We start from the raw sequence: 18,616 nt of genomic DNA on the forward strand, positions 1-18,616 counted from the left end.
TTTCTGGATGTTAAGACAGTTTACCTAAATAGGACAAGCAATACCCCAAAGACCCCCAAATGCTCTCCCTTACCACTCCTTGTGGCCTGGGCCCATTAGAAGTGGGAGTGACTTAGAGTCTGCTGCCTGGACCAGTAAACCAACACCCCAGGAGCACCTGGGCAGTATACCCCAGGATGGGATGGAGTGAAGAGGTCCTGCACCCCATTTAAGACTAGAGCCTCCACAAATCCCTTACAGTTGTTCTTACAGGAACTCTGTTTGCCCAGGCACCTCTCCTTGGGGGTCCTTTTATTCTGTCTCCAAATAAACTTTGTGTTTGCTTCTTCTAAAGACATGACTGTGAATTCTTCTCACACAGGTAAAACCGAGGAACCTCAAAATCCAGGCACCTCAAAATCCAATAACAATATTCACTCAGAAATCTATTTTCTTTTCCTCTTCCTGCAAATACCATTGGCTCAGATCTCTCGAAATGATATATCAAACAGCTGCAGGAATGAACAAACACAAAACCAAAAACATCTGATGCTTCTGTGTCCTGAAAAGGACAGTATCCTGAGTGTGGTCACTTTATCACACTCTGGGTTTGATATCTGATTTAAAAATCTGCATAAGTCATAGAATAAGAAGCTCACCCCAGGAGCAGCCAAAGAGGTATTCACGAATAAATGAATGACATGGGGAGAGAATATCTTCTTTTACCTTCTGCAAGTTTGTAATCACCATTGATAGCCACAACAAAACAGTTGCTGTTTTCTGCACACCTAAAGCTAAAGGGGATACTTAATAAACTTATGGATAATTTGACTGATAATGTCCCTGAACATAATGCATGTCGGCTATCATTGTTATTTCCATCTATGAAGCTTGTAGTATAGACACATACTGAAAAATAGTATGATAAAAGATTATTCCATCTTATTCTGGAATCATCTTTCAGAACTTCAGTACTATTGTGCAGACTTGGGTTTTTCCTGACACATTGCTTTCTTATTGTAGTTTTAGTAATTCTTTTACATACTTGCTATAATATCTGCCCTAAGGTAAAGCTAGATCTATTGTTATGTCCCAGAAATTGAAATTTGACTAGCGAGGAATAGAGAGCTTAGGGAAGTTTAGATAACCTCAGTATCTCAACAACATTGAAATTTCACACTGCTCTCCAGTGAGTATTTTATTGCTATTTATTATATATTTTTATGTCCTAGAATATATGACAGTGGCTTTAATCCATAGTTATGACATGATATCATTTTCCAAAGTTGTTTCTATTGGCACGGTTGTTTGTTTTGTTTCGCCGGACTAGCTAGGAGTCTATTTTTAGTGCCACCTTCCTGAGCATAAAGTAATTCCACATTGTTGGGCTGGCTGAGGAACCTCCTTCCCCTCCCCTCCTGTTTCCTGGTGGTGGGATATTGAGTTTCACAGCTCCAGGCTCTGAGCCTCAAGAAGGAGGCAGGAACAGTGAGTTGGAAGGAGCAGAGTGTGTTATCTGCTCAGGTCTACACAGTGGCTACCTGACTGTCGCCCATGTGGAACAAGTTACTGCTTCCTCTGGGGCAGGATAGTGGTGACCAGAGCTGCTTGTAATTCGATAGCTGAGCTGAACCCACCATTCAGGATCAGCAAGTCAATGGCTGCCATATCACCCAAGCTGCCTCTTCCATTATAGTCTTTGCCCATAATTAAAAAGGTAAAATTTTGTTCTCCATTGACCTGCTTTCTCTAAACTTATCTTCTAGTTGGTTACAAACTCTGGCTGGTACGTGTGTTTGTGTGTGTGTTATTATGACATCTTAAAACATAGCACGTGGGATGCAATCAGCTCATGACTCTCTTTAAAAAATATCTGACAACACAGGAAAAGACACACGTGGACAGTGGGGCAATCCGGTGTGTACACTGCAGACAGAGGCCATTTGTAGAATGTGGTTGTCATTGTGAATCTTCAAGAGCATATATTCTCTTGAAAGTTATTTAAGGAACCTGAAAGTTCTTTACTTCCCACAAAGAAAGTCCTATAGAAAGCACTGTTAGTTAGTTCCAAGAGCTTTCTCACCCTCAGCAGGAAATTCAGCCTGGATAAAGATTCTAGGAAGATGTCAGCTCCTTTGTTTGAAAACTCATACCTCCCGGCAATGAAAAGGAACAAAGTTTTTTCAAGATCAAAGTCCAGATGACTAAAACAAAACAGAACAGGTTCAAATGAAATCGAGCAATGGAATGACGTACACACAGGAATTCTGTTCAAATCTAAGCGGACAGGAAAAGATAAACATTTACCTGTTTTCTCTATACCATAGATCCCATGCCAGTTTTTGTTGTTTTTTGTTTTACTAAAGAAAAACATACCCATAGAAATGACCTCGAACAAAGTCTTGGATCCTGGCCTTGTACATGGCATGTAGATTTTGAAACTCATGTACTGCTGAAAACTTCTTAACGTTCAAACCATTTGGAGTAATTACATCTGGAATAGCAAAATAAAATCATCATGAAAAGTTTCTTGAGAGATAGACTCTCAAAACTGTTTTAAAATCTATAAAGTTTATGGAAACAATGATGTGAACTAACATTAACTCAAGGAAAAATATTTAAAGAATAAAAAATAATTAAAATCTATAATGTTAGATGTTAGATTACTTTGCTAGTTTCTGACTGTAATGTGCCACCTTAAGGTACACTGCACCTGGCCAAGTAATAATAATCATAATAATAAATAATAATAATATAATAATTGTGATAATTACCAGGCTTTCTCTTCAGCATGTGTTCTGCCTCTATGGCTGTTATTTCAGACACTGTGGTGAACACGTGAGCACAGTGGACAGAAGCTCTCTCCATGCAGTACCGGTGATAAATCTGCCTTTCCCCTGCCTCCTTGTCTATGTCAAACTGTCACAAAGAAAACACATTTACATTTGCAGGCCCTGATCCTTCAGCAGAGCAAAACAAATTCACACGTTCTCATAGTGCTTTTAGGCTGTGGGAAATTTTATGACCACAAAGAAAAGTAATAATTCGACCTATACTAAAATACATAGTTTCTTAATTTTCACAATTGTTTATTTCACTTCTGCTTCTAAATACTATTTAACTACCTAAGTAAGTAAATGAGTTTTCTACTTTGTTATAATCACATAGATTTCTTGATTTTTTTTTGTATTTTACTTATCCTACATTATATAAATATTCAGTTAATTCCTTAGCCTATTTCCCTCCTAAACAAGCAAAGATGACATTAAACTTGATACTGAAAATAAATTGTTACCATCCTTAATTCACTGAAAGGGAACCTGACAGAGAAAAAAAAAGGCGTTTCCATGGTTATATAACTCCCACCACAGTATAATTTTAGGGACTATACAGTTACTTTAATTAGAGTGTGTGTTAGATTGCTCAATCATTTATTATTCTGGCTATCTTAAGAAAGAGCAAGCCAACCCCCCAACAATTACTTGAAAAGTTGGTAAGAGCTATGGCCTTTTGGGATGAGAGCAAAGAAGGTCTATGGGTGCTTTGGCGGAGGGTGTGGTGTGGTGGCATACAGCTCAGGAGATGTGAAACTGTTCCCCTAAGTCATATACAGCAGTATGAGCCAAATTTACCTCAATTAAAAAAAGAGAGAGAAGTCAAAGTATAACAGGGTAATCCTCAGGGAAAGGGGAGGTTCCAGGGTCCCTGCCCTGTCAGGAAAGGTGGAGCTGGGCAGGGAGGAGAAGCTAGAGGAGGCAGGAGGAAGGAAGGAAGATGGAGATCAGAATGGGGACCTGGAGGAAGCAAATGGGATAGAGACATGTGAAGAAGCTGCACTTGCTTCTCAGCCTTGGATTTGTAACAGGGACTTGGGGCACCTGGAAGGAGAATCTTGAAACAGAGGTGAGAGACCCTGGGGAGGCTGACAGTAGCAACATTTATCTTGATTTTGCTTTTGCTTTTTTGCTTCCAGACTTGTCTGGGCTCTTCTGCCCCTTTCCTATGGTTCCCACCAGAAGGTGCCTTAGACTTGTGGCAGGCTTTTGGGCCTCAGCTGTCCTGCTTTGGGCCAACCCTGTTTGGCTGAGCATTTACCCACAAGGGGATGGGTAACTTTGGGTGTTTAATTGGAAACCCTTTTAACTATATTATTTCTCTTCTCTTTATTGTACACTAATTATATTAAAGTTATTTTCTATTGAAGGTCTTATGCGTCAGAGTATGTTTTGTCTTGATGTGGAGGGTGGCAGAACCCATTTAGAATGAGAAGAATCCATTTAGTAAGGGCAAGTGTACCCCTTCTCCTACCCTGTAACAAAAGTATGAAAACCTTACAAGAAAAAACACTAATTATCTAGCTCTCTATAGTTATTGCCAAAATTAACCAAGGACTAGACTTATAGGGATAACTTTGGAAACACCTTTTGGAAAGCCTCAGAGAATTCATATTCTGGCTGGAAATGGTTGCAATTTTATTTTAGCTAATAAATTGAAAAACTTACACTATATCAAGGTCCTTGTGAATTGACTATTATCACAAACCGTTTTCAGGCAGCAATCAGTATTTGAGTAAAACAGTTGTAACGTTTCTTCTTTTACAAAACTTGAAATTTTGATTCTTGTTCTCATTTCCCCCCAGGTTTTATTGCCTGAGGCAGAAATGATCCTGGGTCTTGCACCAAAGACTAACTTATGGCTCATTCCTTGTGTTGACCTTTTAAAATCTTCTCAGGTATACAATCAAGTGTTTTTATAAATCACCCAAATTCTAAAGTTAGACTGAACATGGGATCTGCTGTAGAAAGTGATTATGGAGATTTTTCTGTGACAAACAATGATGAATTTAATTCAAAATGTAGTTATCTACTACTCACTACTGGGCAGGATGTTTTACAGAATGGTGGACTGGGATCTGACTCAGCTTATGCATTTTGACACAGACTCATATTTGAACACAATATGATATAAATACTGACCTATCATCAATGGGTAAAGTGGTGGTATTGAACTAAATAGTACTATGCATTTGTTCTTTAAAAACAACTCACAATACCTGGTGTATATTAGCTGTTTTTATTAATTGTTATAATACCTTGCTCTTTAGTAATCTGTAGTGAGAAATATTTGATAGGCCTCTTTAATTTTTTTTTTTTTTTTTTCACAAAAATGAAAGTCTGCTCTTCTCCAGGAAACGGTTGTTGAGCTTACCACACATCACTGGTTTGCCCTTATTAGTCTACCATTGATCACACACTATTAGGAAATTTCCCTCATCTCCTGGCTTGCAGAATTCCATGGTGGCCTTATTTTAAATGTTCCTCTTATGTTTGCAATTTGACCTTTAGATTAGGCTGGCCTTTTTATAGGAAAATTCTCATTGGGACTATTCATTGCTTTGCAAATGTTAAAGTTTGTCAGAAAGAACTTTTCTGTACTCAAACTCTCTTTGAGATAGTTCCATAACCTTCCATTACTACTACGTGAGAAATAGTCACACCTCTCTCTCTCTCTCTCTTTCTCCCCGCCCCCCCCACACACCACAAATGCAAATATTTGTTTTATAAAATCCTAGAACTTTTCAAAATGTGTGCGACTTTGGAAATCAACTTTCCAACTACCCAGTTTTCCCGACAGTGAAACAGAACCCCAAAAGGCTAAACTGATTTGATAGCCCATAGACACCAAATCTGCAAAACTCCTGACTTTGATATTCAAATGCTTTGCTGATGCCATTGACATGAAGATATACTTTTATAAATCTGAGTTAATTGATAGAAAATAAGAGAAAGAAACCAAGATGGAGTGACTTAAGTCGCAGAACCAGGCAGTCTCCTCTGTGGAGCAAACACAAGCATTTGGTCCCCAGGGACTCACATACATTCCTGCTGTCAGTAACTTCTGTCTAACTTGAACTCCACGGTCACTCCACCTATGCATTACAGGGCTGTAGGGGAAATATGACCATCCCTTCATCTGGAGGTAGAGGGAGAAAGCCTAGTGTGATTGTGCACCTAGAACTTTCACCTGACTCAGATGTGTGTGGACCCCATATTCACACAGCATCCCCCAAGCAGCAGGGTGGGACAGGAGCCCTGAAACATGTGTCTGGTGTCTCACTTCCACCATGTCCCTCTGCATTTTAGATCTGTGACTCCCAAGTGGACAGATGTCCAGCATCTCATCGCCACACTATAGTGCTCTCAGAACAGAACTGAGCTCTCTGTTGTCTCAAGGGAGGCTTTGTCATGAATACTGATTAGTTAAAAGGGCACTCTGCCAGCTGGCCAGCAAATGACACATTAAGATCAATACTTCTCATGGTTCAGCTCCAAGGACTAGAAAGGTAATGGTGGTGTGGGGGTGGGGTGGGGGGAGGACCATTTACCTTGTCAAGATGGTTGTAGAAATCAGTGTTGGCTGCACAGAGGTACCGCCCCAGCAGTGTGGCGTGAGTGGTAAATACTGTAGCAATAGGAAGTTTCCGGGCTCGAGAAAGGATTAGTCCAATCCCCGCCTGCCATTCGTGAAAATGAGCAATGACACGTTTTCCATCCATGTGGTCTGTCACCTACAGCAGAAAAGCAGCGTTTAGGAAAATGGTTGAGGAGGCTTGATCTTGCTTATGGTTCAAAGCATAAGGAAAGTGAGACCTGCAAATCTGTTCTCAATGTCAGGGGGTCTAAATAGCTTGTATGCAGAGTTAGCAAGTGCTTAAGTGTGGTTCCGGAGTTAGTGGCATGTTCATATGAAGTCTACATATTTTTATGTCTTAATCCTCACGTTCAGGGGTGAGTGAGATTTATTCTTGAATCCAAAGAGGGACATCATTAAATAAATGCACAGCGGAACAGATGAATGAATAATGACAATAATAATGCCTGGAAGGTGCCCCTGAGAGCTGAACCAACTGCAACTACTCAGTTGCAAAATTCTGTTTCAATCAACAACGAGTGGCTCATGCTAAATCAGTCCTGTTTGGGTTTTGTGTTCTTTGAAGTCAAAAGCTTTGTGAATAATCTATTACTGAGAATGTGTAACTGGGGCGAAAGAGGCCAATGACTTACTTAGAATTAAATTGTTATTTAGTAGCACCCTGAGAACTCAGGTCTAATTCTAATTCTAATTCTTTTTTTTTTTTTTTTATTTTTAAGATTTATTTATTTGTTTATACAAGCACTGGGTGCAGTCAGAAGTGCAGGAGGGTGAGAGAATTCACCAGAGCCAGAGTGGGGAACAGAACAGGCAGACTGATGCAGGAGAGGTCTGTCGCGCCATGTGGGACCCTGGCCAGTGACTGGGATCAAACAGGCGCTGCAGAGGCTGAGGGCAGCTTGGCAGCCCAGCGCTGAACCGCTGTGCCACCGGGGGAGGCCCTCCTAATTCTAATTCTAATTCTAATTCTAATTCTAATTCTAATTCTAATTCTAATTCCAGACTGTTTGTAAAACTAGGACATCCTTAGTCTCTTTGCCTTAAGATTACTTTATTCACCTTTAAAAAAAAAAGAAAAAGAAAAAAATGCTCACATTACATTCAAGAAGTCTGAGCAGAGACCTGGGAAGTCTGCAGAATTAACCTGGACCAGTGGTCTTCCCCCTTAACAGGCATCAGGCCCATGGAAGGCTTGGGAAGCCCTGATGCCTGGGTCCCATCTCCAGGCAGTCCAATTTAGTAGTTTCAGGCTGGGGCCCAGAATTTGCATTTCTTTCAGGTTTTCAGGTGCTGCTGTTCCTGGTACATGTGAACATTCTTTGAGAACCACTGACTGAAGCTAAACCTTTGTCTTTCAAAGTACCAGCTCTTCAAAAAAATTCCTTGCAGCTGTCACAGTTGCCCTGATCACTGGCAGCAGACAAAGAGCAGAAACTGGGCCTGCCCTGCAGCCTTGGATTTGTTTTCATTGTCTTTATCCTTTGAATCTAAAAAATCTCCACTATTTCTGGAACTGTTTTACTTTAAAGAAAAGCAGAGCTCGCCCCTTGTTTCTCTCCCCTTTATTTCCCTTTAATGGAAAGGCTGCCTGCAGACAGACAAACATCTTGCAGACATGCCACACAGGCATGCACACTTGGTGTCTGACCTGAGCCCCTGGGGCAATGGCTCAGGGAGTCAGGTACAGAGGAAGAAGTGTCCCACCAACTGATGCTAAAACGAAGTGGCACATCCATCATTAGAACAGGCCCTAGCAGCACCTTCACCCTTTCTGTCACCAGCACAAAGCAATAGGACACCCCTCTCCACTCAAGCACACTTCTGGGTTCACATTAAGGCAGCCCCTGCTGGTTACTGGAATATATGACTTAGTAACAGGGCAATCCCCAGGGTAAGGGAAGGTTCCAGTTCCCTGTCCCACCCAAGGAATGGTGGAGCTGGGTAGGGAGGAGAAGTGAGAGAAGCCTGAAGGAAGGAGGAGATCACGAAGACCTGGAGGAGCCTCCCTGGTGGCGCAAGGGGTTAAAATGCAACCTATGAAGCTATCCGCAGCCACTGCAGCACGAGTTCGATCCCCAGTCAGGAAACTACCCACATGGTGCAGCAGACCTCTCCTATCTTGCCCGCTGCTCCCCTCAGCAGTGTGTTTCAGTCAATCTGCCTGTTCTGCTCCCCACTCTGGTGAATCCTCTCACCCCCACACCTCTGGCCTGTACCCCAGTTCTTGTATAAATAAATAAATCTTAAAAAAAAAAAGAAGAAGAAGACCTGGCGGAGGCAATGGAATAGAGCTATGTGGAGAAACTGAGCTTGCTTCTTGGCCTTGGACTGGTACCAGGGACTTACGGGACATGGATGAGAAACTTGAGACAGAGACGTGGGTGAGAGACCCGTGGGGAGGCTGACAATGGTCGTCTTTATCTTGACTTGGGTTTTGCATCATTGCTTTCCTTCCAGACTTGCCTGGGCCTTTCTGCCTCTTTTCTATGTGTTCTCACAGAAGGTGGCTTAGCCTTGTGGCAAGTTATTGGGTCTTAGAGGTCCTGCTTTGGGCCAACCTGTTTGGCTGGGCATTTGCCCTTGAGGGGATGGGTAATTTTGGGTGCTTCATTTGAAAACTATTTTTTTAAAAGATTTATTTATTTATGCATACAAGAGCTGGGGTGAAGGCTGGAAGTGTGTGGGGAGGAGGGTGAGAGGATTCACCAGAGACAGAGTGGGGAGCAGAACAGGCAGATCTGTTGAAATGCACTGCTGAGGGGAGCAGCAGGTAAGATAGGAGAGGTCTTCTGTGCCACGTGGGCCAGCTCCCCGCCGGCCGGGATCGAACTCATGCTGCAGTGACTTGATAGCTTCATGGTGTTGAGACTTAACCCCTTGTGCCACCAAGGAGGCCCCTAAAAACTATTTTTAACTATATTCTTTTTCTTCTCTTTCTTTTATTGCACCCAAATTGTAATATAGTTATTTTCTATTGAAGTTCTTAGGCAGAGTATGTTTTGTCTTAATGGGGCAGATGGCAGGATCTGTGCTTGGAAGATACCGACCACATTAGCAGGCAAGTTTGGGGGTCCTATGGTACTCCTCACCCTGCCCTGTTAACAGATTGTCATTTAGTCATATCCCCACTTTGCCTGGGATACCTTTTCTTCTTCTGATTTTTAGATTAGCATAATCATCTGGAGGTAATGCAGGGATCGCACAGAAACCCTACACTTAAACTGTGAAAACTTCAGAGAGCAGTCATGGTTCATGGAACAAAGACTGGCTTCGGGTACCCTCCCAGTTTTCTTTTTTACACCTATATGATATTTCGCCGCTATGGACTCCTTAGCGATGGCTGAGATAACTTCAGCCCCTAGCCAAAGACGAAAATATCAAAAAAGACACTACAGTTGTTCAGTACCCATGCAAAAGCAAAAGTGAATATTTTGAGTTATTTTCTACTCCCACCATGCTAGAATTCATGGACACAAAGTATGCTGTTTATTCTTTTTTTCTTGTGCATATTGAGAATCATCAAAATAGCAGGTGATGTAACTGGGTGTTTTATATATATATCATTCTATTTAAACCCGAAGTGAGGTCCTCCCTGGTAGCTCAGGGGTTAAAGACACAGTGCTACCAAGCTATCACCAGCCACTGCAGCATGAGTTTGTTCCCTGGCCAGGCTGGGAGCTACCCACACGGCACAGCAGACCTCTCTTGTCTCACATGCTGCTCCCCTCAGCAGTGTATTTCAGTAGCTCTGCCTGTTCTGCCCCCCACTCTCTCTGGTAAATCCTCACACACACATACACACCTCTGGCCTACACCCCAGTCCTTTTATGCATAAATACATAAATCTTAAAAAAAAACCCAAGTGAGGTAAAAATTAATATACATTATTGTTGCCATGTTCCAAAGGCCTTTATCTCATTGAAGAAAGACAGAACATTTGCTCAGATTTCTGAGGCTAGGCAAGGGTGATGTCACCTTGACATCATGGAGCACAAAGAGGTTGCGCATTTGTGTACAGTAAACGGTAGACTGTACCTCTTTTAAGAACCAGGAAGTTAAAGATCCAAATATCAGCATATCGTTGGCTTCTCGGTCATGGTAAGGGATGCCAACACTGCATGCTTCCCAGAGATCACCCTTCCACCTGTCCAGGTTCCAGGCCGAATAGCCTATGTCAAAGAGCACCACGTAAGGACTGCCTTCTATCAGCCATCTGCCGAAGTGCACCTGCATATAAAGAACACGCCGCCGTGTGGGCACATTAGGAAATGCAGCCACGGTTCATCTGCGCCTGGAAGATACCAACCACATTAGCAGGTGCAGATGAGACAAGATACAGAAAGTGTAGGCATAACACAAACCCTCCGCTTTTTGAAACTAAAGGAGGAATGGGCTTGTCCCAATTCTTTCAGACTTCAAATCCTTGGTGTTATTAAATGTGGTCATTTTAAAAGGGAGTGCACTGGTGCCCAGGCAGCACCAGACCCACTACTGGCAGAGGTGGATTCCTGCTCCTGGGGGCCTGGATGGATGGGCACCACATCCCTCTGGGCTGGTGGCACAGAGCACTGGGAGGAGAGTTGGCTCTCACTCTCTGAAGTTCCATGGGTGCCATCTGGGTAGGATCCTTGAAGTCTGCCTCCTGCATGGAAACTCAGGCCTGCTTTTCCCCCTGTAAGAAGTAGGGCTGACTACCGAGTTCTAGGGTGGTGAGAGCTGTGGTGCAGACACCATCTTGAGCAGCTGTCCCCTGCAAGGCAGCTTGAGCAGGTGCAAAGGTCTCCCCAGCACCCGAGTCGCTGCCTTCCCCTGCACACTCTGAACTGGTTTGGAGTCCTGGTTCCTCAAGTCGGCCCCAGTCCCAAGTCAGCTTTCTGCAGGGTCTGCAGCGGGCTGCGGCCGGAATCTGCATACTGGGATTCCGGAAGGAACTTCCACAGCTGGACCTGAGCCACCTGCCCTGTGACCACAGAGCTGGTCTGTGACACAGTATGTGTCCCTGTGCTGCCTTATCTCAGGCCCCTATCACACAGGCCACTTCCGTCACAGATGGCCCTGCCCTCCCCCACCCCTGCGATTGTTCTGGTCTGCAGGTTTCCAACGTTGTTAGGAGACTTAAGCAGACTGCATTATGTTGAAAGTCACCGTAGGAAAGACCCTTGGAGGTTGGTGTTCTCCCAGGACTGGTTCATAGGTTCATGGAGGGCCAGTGTGTTCCCGTCCGAACTAACACTTCATAGAGAATCAACTGTGGTTTCAAATTGCAGGAAGGACAAGAAGTGCATGCCTCCCTTTCACCAGGTCCTGAAACTTGATTTTAATGGAGGATAAACATATATAAACTAGCAGATCAGAAAGGTAAGATCCTCCTTCAATAAAAACGCAAACAACCAGAGCACATGTGCAGCCCTGGGCAGGTTTTAAGTTAAAAGCAAAACAGAGCTGACCTAGATTTTCAAAGAGACTCTAGGAAGAGGCCCTTTAGGTTTTTAAAAACCTGCCAGGAACAAGACTGGCCTCTTAATCTGTTGAAGGACCAACTGAATTTCCTAGGTGGGACACTGTGTCCCTGAATTATTTTCCTACTGGGTTGATGATATTTTTGGCAGTTTCTAGGAGCAGAATCTTTATGTTTGAGAAAAGTTAGTCCTTTGTTCATAATACAAGCTGTGTTTTTTTTTTTTTCCCAATTTGTTAACTTTCCTCACTGTGGTTTTCAAAAACTTAATTGTAAAATTAAACACATTGCATCAAAAATTAACATCAAATGAAAACAAAGTTTCTAGATCATGTATCTCTGTCCTTCTGTTCCTCATTACCCTCCTGTGACCTGGAGCTCATGATTTTAGGATTAAATATTAGGGTCTTTTATGATAGACTCCTCAGATGAGCTGCTCACTATCTTGAGCAACTTGTAGTTGTATGTAATATCTTTGGTGTCACGTATTTTCCTTTATGGAATGAGGCTTATGATGTTTTCTGCTAGCAAAAAGATGTTTCTGTAGACAAATGTGCATAATTTCTTTTATTCCTCCCATCCAAAACAAAAAGTAAGGTGATGCAAAGCATTTCCCATTATGACTCCTGCCACAGAGCTTAATCAATTGTATTGCCCAGGACACATTATCTCTTTAATCTAGCATCTAAAGTCTAATTGTATTCCAGTCTTCAAGCTGACTTCCTTTATTCCTAAATGTTTTATCTTTGCATGTTTCAAAAAGTTTATTTTTTATTGCAGTAACATTGATGTACACTGCCATATCTGCAAGTTATAATATATTAGCTAGCTCAATTTTTTTCCCATTTGTAATCATACAGTTATTGCAAATATCCAAGTTTTAACCTGGTCTCTATTTTTTAATTTACTCATTCTTCTGTCTTGATTTTCACTTAATCCTATCTAGAGAAGACTAGATAGGCAATGAGAGAGGCTTTTGGTTGCTGATAACTCCAGAAAGAAAGTGAAGTGATTTATGAAGTGGTATGCTATGTAATAGAAGAATAAATATAAACTGAAATCGGGACAAAGAATATGAATCAGAATTGGGATATCTCTGAGTTCTTTTAATTAGATTCTCTAAGGTGTTGATATTCCCCAAGGATTATTTGAAAACCTAGTCTATAAAATATTCTTAGTCTATAAATTTCATTGAATACTGTTGTCAACACCCATAACAACAACTCTAATTCAGATGCAAAATGACTTTCAAGCAAATATCTGATACCTTCTACTGAACTCCAAACCCATTATCCTATTAGACATTTCTCCGTGGTTTTTGCCACATGTCTCAAAAATAACCTATTTAAAATCAAAGTCATCATCTTTCTCACAAACCTGCTCCTTTTCCCCCAAGTAGATGAACAGCCTTCTAGAGAGTTCATGAAAACTGGTCTGTTTTTCCATAAGGGTTTTCTAAGACTTGGCGGAGTGAAGCTTTGGTCAGCATGTTTTACCTGGCAGCCGTGCTTGTTCATTGTGTCCACTGCTCTTCTAACAGCATCATTTACAGGCTCGCACTGTTCCACCTGAGTCTTCATATTGTGCTCAAAATATGGACCAATCAGAAAATAGTTATCTCCCCATTCATCGGCTGTGATTTTGGCCTTCGTCTGAATCACAGTATAGATGCCCCCAACTGTTCGAAAGAAGAGACCCGTGATCATTCTGGTTAGTGGTTTATTTTTAAGTGATGCAGGGATAGAGATGAACTGTCCTTTTTAAGTTAACATTTAGGATCCACCACACACAGGGGTGTATTTAACTTTTTATTTTTTTTAAAGGTTTATTTTATTTATGTATACAAGAGCAGGGGTACAGACCAGAGACAGAACAGGGAACAGAAGAGCAGACTGACTGAAATACCCTGCTGAGGGGAGCAGCGGGCAAGACAGGAGAGGTCTGCCGCGCCATGTGGGTTCCTCCCTGGCTGGCCGAGGATCAAACTCGTGCTACAGAGGCTGCGATCGCTTCATAGTGCTGTGCTTAACCCCTTGCGCCACCAGGGAAGCCCATATTTAACTTTTTAAAAGAGTGTTTTTAAGGGACTCTAGCAAATCATTAATAGTAGGTCTATTAGGTTCACTATTCATTATGCACCTATCTTTAGAGGCACTTCCCATTGGTGGCACCACGCTTGGTACCTTCTGAACAGGGGCAAGGAACTGATAGGTATGGAGGGGATCCTCTTCCCTCAGAATGAGGAATGCCCACCCCCAGTCAAAGCAATAACAGAGGTACACATTTTCCTGTGTTGTTTCTTTTACCCCCACCCCCATTACCGACACCACTATTAAAACACGAGGCCCAATATATATGTCTCAAGAGTGTGTGTGTATATATACATGTATGCACATAAACACACTTGGAAAATAGGAATATCCCTGGGTCCAGCAAGTCCAGCTTTAGAAAACTGTGCGATTTTGGGGGGGAGGGGAAAGGAAGGGGGGAGAAGTGGGGGAAGGGTGGATAAGGAGAAAGCCCAGAGATAGGAGTGTAGAGGCCCCGACCTGAACCTCTCTTCTGTACCTATATAACACTGTACACATCCTGAATAAATGAGACTAGCAATGATCCTGGCTTTGTCTCCACTCCTTGCGTACCCCTGTCCTACCTAGCCCCTGCTTCCTCCCCCGGGTACTACGTTAATTGCCTGGCAGGTCCGGACATAGGAGTATAAGGATATTTATAGAAGCATTATCTTGATGAAAATGTGTAACCAACATAAATGGAGCTAGTTAATTTGCTTAACCCGTCCAAGGTTCAATGAGCTCATCCTTCCATGGGGGCAGACTAGTACTCAGCCTGGGAGAAAGGACTCTATATATAGCAGCAGCATTAAAATTGTGTCTCATTGAAATGGTGATTTGTGAGCACTTAAAAGGGTGTGATTAGGTAAGCAGGCATAAGAGGGAAGAACTTTTTAGGCTGAGAGAGGTAGTTAGAATCAAGGCCTCATTTGGGACAGGGCGGTGTGCAAGTAAAGAGCAGTAGGTGTGGACGGGAGAAGGTTGAGATGTAGTAGCCAGGTGGGAGAAATGGGGAGGAACAAGAAAACCTTCAGTCATTGCAGGTAGGATATTTCCTATGTTGAATATAAGCAAGAGAATATAGAAACAATTTGAGTCAATTCTTGAGCAATACCTTGTTCATGAACTTTAGATGACAATGGTCTTAAGAACTTCTGTGTAGGGCCTCCCTGGTGGCACAAGGGGTTTTTAAGCACAGCACTATAGCGCTATGAAGCTGTGCCAGCCTCTGCAATACAAGGTCAATCCCAGGCTGGCCAGGTAGCTGCCCACATGGTGCAGACCTCTCCTGTCTTGCCTGCTGCTCCCCTCAGCAGTGTTTTCGGGCAGTCTGCCCCTTCTGTTTCCCACTCTGTCTCTGGTGAACCCGCTCACCTGCTGCAACTCTGGCCTATGCCTCAGTTCTTCTATGCATAAATAAATAAATCTTAAAAAAAAAAAAAGTTCATCCTTAAGAAAAATTGTTTGTACCCAAAAGAAACAAGGTGTTACTTGAGCACTGATAATGACACTGTCACTCACAGCTCAGATGCCAGTGATGGAGATTGCATGGACATGTGAAGAGGAAAGCCTCTCTCTCAGCAGAGCCCTCCAGACCAGACCAGAAGTGACACCCTTCACAGCCCTTCAACAAAGAATCTGGGTCTACCCCAGTGAATGTCAACATCAGGTACACCTAAGCAGTTCACCAAATTCCAGGAAATTTTAGGAACCATCAAAACTATTTATAGAGGAAAGACAAATTTAGAGAAATAATTTAAAAGGGCAACTGAAAAGAGAAAATTATCTTTAAAGCATGAGATTTACACCCTGGCAACATACCTGCATATACATAAATTTTATTTAAACCCACTAACCATAAAAATGCAAAATAGTTCAAATAGTTTCTTTTTTCTATAGAATTATTTCCTTCAACATCATCTTCTCGGGGGAAATATGTTATGCGGTTCTGATGGCACAAAATTACTAAACACCTTATTCATATTTCTATTCCTGAAAACTCATTATTTGCAACAGTGTGTCTTCCTCAGAGATGATAAAACGTCCTTGTTTGTTTGATTATGTGTTTCAAATTCATATACACCTGGATAAATGCAAACACAGTTTTATTTGTTAAAGGATATAAGGGAGAAGAGAAATTCTTTATTTGGAAAAAGGTGGATGGTTAGATTTGGGAATTGAAATGCGAAGATAAACATAATTAACTGATATGCTACTTCTTTTCCCATTTGAAACCTTGGGTCTTAATATAGTCTCCAAATAGCCTCAGGGTGTTTATAAATACAATGGATATGCTGCTTCCATCTATTCAGAATTAAAACATAAAAAAGAAAAATTTTACCCCATTTCGGTTGAGTCCTGGTTGTTAATAACCCCCTACTTTTCCCTGTGCACCATTTCTGTGGGAAGGCCTTCCTCTTTTTGTATTCCTCCTACTCAAGCATCTTAATAGCCCCTCTTTATCCTCCACATATTTATATACCAACTACTTCCCTCATTTTTTATACTATTCTTCACCTTTTACCCCAGATTTCCCTCCTGGAATGCTATCTAGAGGTGAGCGGGATGGTGCAGAGATAGGGTCACTCCTATCTTCAATTTTGGAGTGTAAGCCAAAGGTTCAGCCCCACACATATCTTTTTAATGAATTATTGTTTTACCTCAATGTAGGTCACTGAATTTGGACCTACCCTTCAATTTCAAACATGTACTTTGTGTTTTATTGATCTATATTTTCCTGAAACAACAGGGAACTCTCTTTAGTGTGAGGGCAAAGTATCAGACCTTTCATAAGAAAGAAAAAAAGATGAGCTACAGTGGCATATATGTCCATAAGGCACTAAAACGCCCTTTCCCCTAGAAACTCTGCTAATGTTGCTAAATTAGGTTTCCTATCAAAATAAAGCTATATATGGGACATCCCTGTTGGAGCAGGAGTTAAGTCTCAGCGCTATGAACGCTACCGCCTAAGTTCCATCCCTGCCTGAGTTCCACCCCGGGCCAGGGAGCTAACCCACATATGGCACAGCAGACCTCTCCTGGCTCACCCACTGCTCCCCTCAGCAGTGGATTTCAGTGGCTCTGTCTATTCTGCTCCCTACTCTCTCTGGTGAATCCTCTCCCCTGCTGCACCTCTGGCCTACACCCCAGTTCTTGTACGTATAAGTAAATAAATCAATCTTTGAAATATGTCAAAAAAACAAAATAAAGCTATATATGTATGCATGTATATTCATACACACACACAGATACATACACATTTATATACACACAAAGAGAGGAGAGACTCATCGCTGTTTTTAAAAGCCACAGAACAGGGAAGTGACTAATCTGACCCTCCTTCTCTAGACAACTGCCGAAGCAGGAGCACACACTGGGGACATCATTCCCTGAGGGTGCAGCACTGGTAGGAAACTGCTGCTGATGACTATGCCCAACAAATATTTATGTGGTAGCACTTTGCTGGGTGTGCAGTTTAAATCGCAGCAGCTGCAGTCATGGGCAGTGGGAGGTGATATCTGAGACCACGAACACCCTCCCCCACTCTGATGACACCACAATGGCAGTTCCAAATGGTGGGGGGGCATAGACAAGGCAGTCAGGACAAGAAAGATGTGAGGAAACAGGCTTGTTTTGAAATGATATGTGTACCAAGCATGACTTTTACTGTGCTGCGTGTGGTATGACCATTGACGTGTAGACTGCATATCCATGCAGGGCAGAGAACCCTCAACCCCACATACACAAATTATACTACTATGCAGGGATTCTGCTGTGAATGCAATATCCCTGATCATATCTTCTTCTGTGCTACGCCTGGATAGCATTGAGAACAAAATTACTTTCATTCTTCTTAATGGAATGCTAAACAGCTGCTAAGTTAAAATTTTAATCTCAAGTTAATCTTGAATTATTGAGAACACTATTAAACTTTTCATGATTATTAAGAGTATATGGAGTTCAAGTTTTAAATGTTTTAATCAGATGTGTTTCTTCCTAAAATAAGCACACACTTGTGGCTTTTAATTGAAAAAATTAATAAAACAAAAAAATTCACTTTTATTCCTGTTTTGTCATAAACATGAATTTCAAATTTTTAATTTAAAGGCCCATTCCCTGGAAACAGCTAATATTTTCAACTTTCTTCCCCTTCAGCACATACATAGCATGAGCCTGTTTTCTTGCCCTTTTAGAGACAAGGCTAATTACAACCTAAATTTACATTTGCTCACTCCTTGGCAGCTAATACATTCTCACTAGTCATCTGTGAAATCCTAATCTACATCTTCAACAACTTGGCAAACAGGCACCTTCAAGGGCAGTACAAACCTTTATTAGTCACTTCCCAAGCGACTTCAAAGAGCAGTAAGTCATCCACTGGAAGTTCTTCCACCTCCCACCGCGGAAGGCCGCTCAGGGATGTCACGGATAGGGATCGCCCCCGGAGCATTCTTCTTCCAGCCCCTGAAACTTTCCTGAAATGCCGAGGCTCAGATCTGAAGACCTCAGACTGTGGGAGAATCTCATAAGACTAAAACAGCAGAATGAAATCTTGATTCTTCCCAGAGAACTCCCTGTTGATGAGTGAATTCTCAGCCCCCTTTCAGTCTTTCTGGGCAGGTCCAGTGAAGACAGTATCTCCACACAATCCAATCATAAGTGAAATCCTCTGGTCTAG

The 18,616-nt window shown here is 42.1% G+C and overlaps 1 protein-coding gene across 1 annotated transcript in view; it reads right to left on the bottom strand.

Moving 5' to 3' along the window:
• Positions 1-18,388, bottom strand: part of GYS2 (glycogen synthase 2) — a 42,422-nt gene extending 24,034 nt beyond the window's left edge. The window contains exons 1-7 of the mRNA XM_037515271.2: positions 18,268-18,388; positions 13,366-13,547; positions 10,447-10,638; positions 6,365-6,547; positions 2,754-2,898; positions 2,356-2,473; positions 2,063-2,183 (exon numbers count right to left, since the gene is read on the bottom strand). Of these exons, the coding sequence (XP_037371168.1) occupies positions 2,063-2,183; positions 2,356-2,473; positions 2,754-2,898; positions 6,365-6,547; positions 10,447-10,638; positions 13,366-13,547; positions 18,268-18,388 (1,062 nt within the window). The remainder of the gene's footprint in view (positions 1-2,062; positions 2,184-2,355; positions 2,474-2,753; positions 2,899-6,364; positions 6,548-10,446; positions 10,639-13,365; positions 13,548-18,267) is intronic.
• Positions 18,389-18,616: the final 228 nt, after the last annotated feature.

This window comes from Talpa occidentalis, unplaced genomic scaffold (assembly GCF_014898055.3).
Source record: "Talpa occidentalis isolate TD23 unplaced genomic scaffold, MPIMG_talOcc4v2.1 talOcc4.16, whole genome shotgun sequence".
NCBI classification, from domain to species: Eukaryota; Metazoa; Chordata; class Mammalia; order Eulipotyphla; family Talpidae; genus Talpa; species Talpa occidentalis.